Source organism: Clinocottus analis, unplaced genomic scaffold (genome assembly GCF_023055335.1).
Source record: "Clinocottus analis isolate CAN_PGR_092001 unplaced genomic scaffold, fCliAna1.0.p SCAF_17, whole genome shotgun sequence".
Taxonomy (NCBI): Eukaryota; Metazoa; Chordata; class Actinopteri; order Perciformes; family Cottidae; genus Clinocottus; species Clinocottus analis.
The window spans coordinates 15,702,877-15,709,717 of NW_027175898.1; the positions used below are offsets into that span (position 1 = coordinate 15,702,877).

The following is a 6,841-nucleotide window of genomic DNA, read 5'->3' on the forward strand; positions in this document are numbered from 1 at the left end:
GTGAGGATGCAAACAACCCAAACGCTTCATTTGAATGGATTTATGATGCAATTGTCTTTCTGATTTGGGCTTGGTTGTCAATACTGATGCAGAGTGAACTTTGCCACTTTCAAACTGTAAAGTTTCCTAATTTATATCAGGTATTGAGGTCCAATGCTCAGCCCTGAAACCTGACGATGTAACTTGACCGTGAATACCAAATCGATCGGCTTCATTTCTTTTCAATCCCTCCTCTCAGACACCGCAGGAGCATCGAGGGTCTGAGGCAGGAGAGGGAGGAACGTCTGCAGATTCACCGGAGAGCTCGGAGTCTGAGTCCCAGCAAACACCGCCGCTCATCGCCCCAGGACGCCGTTCCCTCCTCCAAGGTGTCCGCCGCCACGGCCAGCAGGCGTAAAGAGGGGATCGATGGCAGCAGGTGAGACTCCGTACCCGTGTTAACGCCCCCCTACATTTGAAAGATGGATGCATTTCACTGAATTATCCAAACGGCAGGATACCAGACCCCCGGAGAGGAGAAGGACGATGCCCGTCGGACATCGAGCAGCTGTTGCGGGACTACGGCCGAGCCCGAGAGGAGGCCAGGACGGAGATCGCGAAGGCCCGGGAGCGACTGCGAGAACGGACTGAGCAGGAGAAAAAGAGGCTGCAGCAGCAGACGCTGTCGCAGGAGGTCACGGTCAGTTCTAGTCTCGCCGAATCAAAACCGGTTTCTCAATGTGGATTTAAATCTATTACAAGAGACGAGAAGTGAATTGTTCCGTGAACGAGTGAATTGCTGTACGATTTCAGGATGACCTCAGACATCGGACGAGAATCAGTAACAGCACCTTGTGCACGGGCTCCAGCCTGAGTCTCTCCTCTGGACCGACGTCGGGTTACAACAGCGGGAACGCGCTGCAGCACGGCAGCAGACCTCTTCTCACCGCACAGGTCGGGAGATTCGAATAACTGGAATGAAAATACGGCCACGTACACAGTAAAAGTCGGGTTACAAGCCGCTCCTATACCTTCGGTTGGCTGTCCCTCGCTGTAGCGAGCTAGCGCTGCTGCTAGCGTCGAGCCGGGGCTGGTCCCGCTACCTTCGGTGGTTGTCTGGAAACTAGCGGAGAGCTAGTAGAGAGCTAGCGTCAGCGCTAGCTGGCTACATCTGGGTGCTAGCGGGGACACCCACCGGAGATAGTAGCGTCTTGTGACCCGACTTTTACGGTATCTATATTTTGGGTTCTTTTTTTACACCGCATCTTAGCGTGTTTGTTGTAATTTAATCTTTTGCGTGACCGTGTCGCTGTGACTGTTTTCCCTTCAGACCTTGGGGTTCCAGGACGAAGGAATGAAGGTCAGGACCCGTCCGCCCATGTGCGGTCCTCAAAGCGCGAAGTCACAGAGAGCCTGGCTGTCGGCCCACGGTGAGGATAAAACACAAAACCAGCTTGGATGACGCACACATCTTCAAGAGTGTGCTACATTTTTAGAATAAGAACAACCCCTTCAAATACAAAGAACCACTGAGGTCTTTTCTCTTCTTTACATCAAACAACTTGACAGGGCTTTTTCTTTCATCTGTCCACATCAGTCTCACGTTTAGACAGTCCATCTTTGTTGAAAAAAGTCCATGTGCAATGTTCATTTGCAGTTGTGCTATCACATAATCCGCTGTGTAGACCACTGACATCTTTCTAAATATAATATAAAGTATGTTTCTGTCCCTGGTGCGTTCTCTGTGTTATTTCACGTTACTGTGTTTCTCTAGACGTCCGCCTCGAGCCTCCCGTCGCCTTGTTTGAGCCCTTGATGACGTCGTCTCCGTCACCCTCACGTCAACGCACCACTTCCTTTGGCTCCTCCTCTTCCATAACCTCAACCTATCAGGACATCACATCCAGTCTCCTCTGTCGCGCTCTGGCCGAGGTAACGCTCACCTGAGCCTAGAGCTCACATACTGAAAACCAGATTAAAATAACTTTTCAATTAAAGCCCTTTAAATGCCAATGATATTGACTCTACTCCCTCAAACATGAGCATCGGGTTGAATTGCAAATGTCTTCCTTCGCAGGTGCGACTGGCTTCCTCCGGGGATTTAAGCAACCTGCTAATGAGCGAGGCCACAGCAGGCTGGAGGTGAGCTCAGTCATTCTCTTTCATGAACTCCTCCACCCTTCAGGCCGAGAAACTTCATCACCGTCTGAGATCATTAACGAGCTGCGAAGCGACACGTTCACGTCGTCACAAACATCACCAGCGCCGCTAACGTGCGCGAGTCTCGTGTGCATTTAGGTTCCAGGGAGAAGAACGAGGTGTCCGGGCGTACTACAAGCCCTCGTTCAGCCCGTCTGTGCACGGGTTCCTCGGAGCCGGGGAGCTGCTCAGACCTGTGGACGGCCTGTGGAGCTCCGTCCGCCAGCTGTCCAAGAGCCACGCGTACAACCAGGCGGTCCGTTCCGTCTGGACGCGACCACTAGATGACAGCACTCAGCTGGGTGAGCTGACCAGTTAGTTCAGTCTACGTCCTCCTCACACGCTTTACTTTACATTACCTGTGCTGGACGTTTAGTCAAGCGTGTTTTATGACACTTTAGATACTTCTACTCTACTACAATTCACTGTAAATTCCAACAAATCTAGTTTCTACTTAATACATTTTGATTTTACATGAGAACATAATGCATAATGCAACAGTTTATCAAATAGTTGACTTTAGCTCCATCGCGAGAAAAGTAATAATTAATTCTATGATATATATTACGGTTTTCTGCATTTAACGCTTTTAATTTTCATATTTTCTGTGCATTTTGCTGTTTATACTTGCAAACGACGCAGTACCTTTTACGTGTGATGGAGTATTTGTGCCAATACTACTTAGACTAAGATAGTAATGTTGACTTGAGCAGACCTGGAACATCTGGACGCTCGGCAAAATACGAGTCGTTTGCATCGTGAGCTTCACGTGACGGAAGAGTTTACCTTGCAAATATTATTTATATTGTTGCAAAAATATAAATAGAGAAAAGTATTTATTTATTTATTTATTTTGTCACTTCTGCAAAACTATTTATACGTTTGCATTTCCGGATACTGCAAATGCATTTGCTTCAAATGATGAGTGTGCATTGGATATCTATGTATAGCTCAGTGCACAGTCACATTCATCACCGACTGGCTTGTTGTGTTCGTGCACGACTAACTCCGCTCTCACAGCTGCACGACGAGCATTTAATACCTTTTGTGACGTCATCGGGCCTCACGTGTTCAGACATAACCGTTGAGTTTCATTGCTGTAATTCTTTAAAATGTACCTTTTTTATTTCCATGTTTTCACCCGCTGCTTTGCTTCATCTGACACGTTGTCTTTTGTATTTCTGTCTAGTTTATGTGCTAACGGATCCGTCCACCTGCCACCTCAGCCAGCCGCGCGACTTCTGCTGCATCAGCACCGAGTCCAAACAGGTACGAGAGCACAGCTGCAGAATCAACCAGGCGGCGCTGATGATTACTGCTTGTCGCCCTTGTGTAAGGTCCACTGAGCATTTCCAGCATCGGCAAAAATCACACTTCAGTTTTTAAGGAGAAAATTTCCATTTACTGTCAGATTAGCGTTGTTGCTCGCAGGAAAACCAGGATCAGACAGCGCTGTCTTTATTTTAATTTTAATGAATCTTAATTCATGATGAACAGCGTGGCCATTTTGAAACAACAGCGACCCCGAGGCTTCGGCTAGCGTGTCGGTGTGCAGTCAAAAGGCCGCGCCGCCTGTTTCATGGAGGATGCTTTCTGCTCTCGGGCCTCAGGGAGGGTTGCGCGTGCTGGCGATGCAGTCGGTGTTCGAGGAGTCTCTGCCGCGTCCCAGCGTGGACGCCGTCCGCGGGGAGATGATGCCGAGCTGCTGGATCCTGCAGCCGATCAGACGCGATGGACGGGAAGCCACCAGGGTCATCTACCTGCTACAGGTGAGGTGCTGTTGCTATAAGCAAGGTTCTCACGGTCATGGAAAACCTGGAAAGGTCATTTAAAATGTTATTTACAGGCCTGGAAAAGTCCTTGAAAAAATAGAAATCCCTACAAGTTGTGTAAATGTGTTATATTCATGTGTTCATCACGTTCATTTAGTTATAAATAATGAATCTGCTTCTAAAAGAAAGAGGCTCAAAATATCAGCAGCATACATACAGGCATCTATATAAATGTTTATTCTGTTAATCAAACTATTGTCTCATTCATTTGAGTCATTTAAGGTTTACTGTATGCTTTGAATCCTCATTGTTAGTTTAAATACTACATTTTATCACTTTTTACTGTTTACACACACATTTCACACAATGTTTGATTATGGACGTTAGGTTTGAAGTCATGGAAATTTGGTCAAAAGTCCTATAAATTTGATTTAAAGTCATAGAAATGTGGTTAAAAGTCATAGAAATGTGGTTAAAAGTCATTTAAATGTGGCTTAAAGTCATGTATACTTGGTTTAAAGTCGTGGAAACCCGTTGGTCAGGATGTGTCACTGCGTAGGGAACAAGTTCCCCGACAGTGAAAAAGTTTCTTTAATTCCATCTTTAACTGACGATCCGTCTTTCCGAGTTCGTGGTTTTCCTCCAGCGCTCATGAGCGTCGAGGTCACGGCTGCATCCCTCTGCTCTCCTGCAGGTGGACTTGGGGACGCCGTCCTTCCCTCCCCGACTGGTGAACACCGTCGCCAGAAGACACGCCGCCGTCATCGCCGACCTCGACGCGTTCCTCGCCGAATCCTCTCGACTCACGCCGCCGCGTTAGCAGCTCGGGCTGCGAGGAGTTTGCACCTGAAATTCATTTTACTTGACTTTTTTTATGTTTAATTCTAAGAGTACTGTTCTGTTTCCCTGCAACTAAGAAGCAGCTTTTTTTTTAAATATATATATATATATATATATATAAATATATACAAGATATTTTTTGATAAAATATTGAGACTGTATTTTTTTACATTTGCGATCATAATGCTATCGTAACCAAAGATGAATTAGAAGTCCAAGGGAATGACTTGCCATGACACATTTATTAGTGTTCTGCGTCTACGTTCAGGCAGCTTAATAATTAATTATTAGAGGCTACGAAGCTATCGCACAAAACGGAGTTAATATAAACTGAGTATCCGCCATTTAAGTCCCTTAATCTCTATTGATTTCTTCCTTATTGTGAAGTAGACAGCCAAATAAGTCAACAAGGTCGACGTCGCAGCTAGAAATCCTTATTTAAATTCAATTTAAAGAGTCGATTAACAGATAATAAAGGTCGCCTTGTGTTTACTTCCTATCCGTCCATGACAGGTGGATAGATGCACGCCGCCATCTTTGTGGCGGTAACACTGTTTCTGGGTCAAGCAGGGTTTTTTTTTGCAGATATTCGCCTGTAAATGCTTTTGTTTCAGCCCACTTGGATCAGGAGGGTGAGGGCGGTTTCACCAGCTGACGATCATATGAAAGCTGGAGCAGTGAGACGTACGTAAAGTATTTGAAGGTCAGTTGAGTTTATTTAACCCCGATGAGGTGAAACGTGAAGGAAACAGTTTAACCCCTGATTAGTCGGCACATCTGAACGTATTTCCTCAGGCACTGCAAAGTTTAACCTCTCAAACACCTTGATACATGAAGAACAGTTTCTTTTTTTTGTCCTGGTTTTTTATTCCAGGTCTCTCTCTCTGCAGTATATTTGTTTCGTAGCATAAATTGTCACAATTAAATACTTTTTAACGGTTAAGAGAAAACCGTTAAAGAAGTGAAAAAACTGGACTTTTTTTTTGGGATATAGAAACTCAAAAGTCTCGCCAGAGCATCTGGCTTGCCGTAGTGTCCTTGAGCAAGACGCCGACGCTCCAGAAGTGACGCTCTGTCCCACAAACATCGCTCTTTATGCATTATTATTATTATTATTATTATTGTTATTATTATTAAAGCTGCAGAAGACGCAGTATGGTACCCAGAATCTGCATAAGCTCAGTTTTATGGCCTTTTTTGTTCTCACCTGTTTCTGACGTTTGTTCTATTTATTTTTTGTTCCTCTTTTGCCTTCTTTGTGTGTTTTTTAAAATGCCGTTGCATGTGTTGTGTTTTAATATTTAAGGGGCGCAGCGGTGCTTTTGTTTACGGCCGCTTGCACAGAAAGCCGTCGGTGCATTTATGAATGAAGCTATGCAGGCGCTGCATCCTGATATGAAGCCATATTAGTTTCCCTAGTTGAAGGTTTTCGGGCATCAGATTGTGATTTTTAAAAGATGTTCCCAGAGGAACCAAAGAGAACGACACACACACACACACATAGTGAAGGAACACACAACTTTTTGTACTGATTTTTTATTTTGTTTTAAGTGTTTCTATTTGTTCCTTTCTCATTTTGTAAAAAAAGCCTTGTTATTTATGTCTTGGTGATGTGTCATGTGTTTTATATAAACTGCTTCCTGATGCTAATACGATGTCATTATGTGGCTGTTTTTATATGAATACAAAACATATTTAAAGTGAATTGTTGTTTTTGCATTTTTTTAATCACAATCATCTCCTGAAGCGTCATTTAATCCTCTGCAGTTAGACTAAGTATGCGTGGGAGTTGAACCTCTGGATCTAAACGTGTCTGAAGAACAGACGATCAGATTTGTCTTTGTTCTCTTTTTCACTAAATGGGATAAAAAAGCTGTTCATCCGAAGCAATCTGCCTCCTTTTTTAATAAGGTTTTGTTTTTTTAGTCAGAGTTTAACCCCGACGTGTTTCTTTTTCTCTTCTCGTTGATGCTTTCAAGGCCAAAACAACATTTCACCCCAAAATAACAACTCTCTGGCCTCAAAGACATGAATCCTGACACAGATTTAAA

General features: G+C 44.5%; 1 protein-coding gene across 2 annotated transcripts in view; it reads left to right on the forward strand.

The window, feature by feature from the left end:
- Positions 1-6,495, forward strand: part of stard9 (StAR-related lipid transfer (START) domain containing 9) — a 39,243-nt gene extending 32,748 nt beyond the window's left edge. For both annotated transcript variants that reach the window (XM_068579933.1, XM_068579934.1), the window contains exons 23-32: positions 239-418; positions 496-679; positions 793-933; positions 1,310-1,409; positions 1,754-1,911; positions 2,057-2,121; positions 2,278-2,480; positions 3,368-3,447; positions 3,789-3,947; positions 4,645-6,495. In XM_068579933.1, the coding sequence (XP_068436034.1) occupies positions 239-418; positions 496-679; positions 793-933; positions 1,310-1,409; positions 1,754-1,911; positions 2,057-2,121; positions 2,278-2,480; positions 3,368-3,447; positions 3,789-3,947; positions 4,645-4,770 (1,396 nt within the window). In that variant the 3' untranslated portion in view covers positions 4,771-6,495. The remainder of the gene's footprint in view (positions 1-238; positions 419-495; positions 680-792; positions 934-1,309; positions 1,410-1,753; positions 1,912-2,056; positions 2,122-2,277; positions 2,481-3,367; positions 3,448-3,788; positions 3,948-4,644) is intronic.
- Positions 6,496-6,841: the final 346 nt, after the last annotated feature.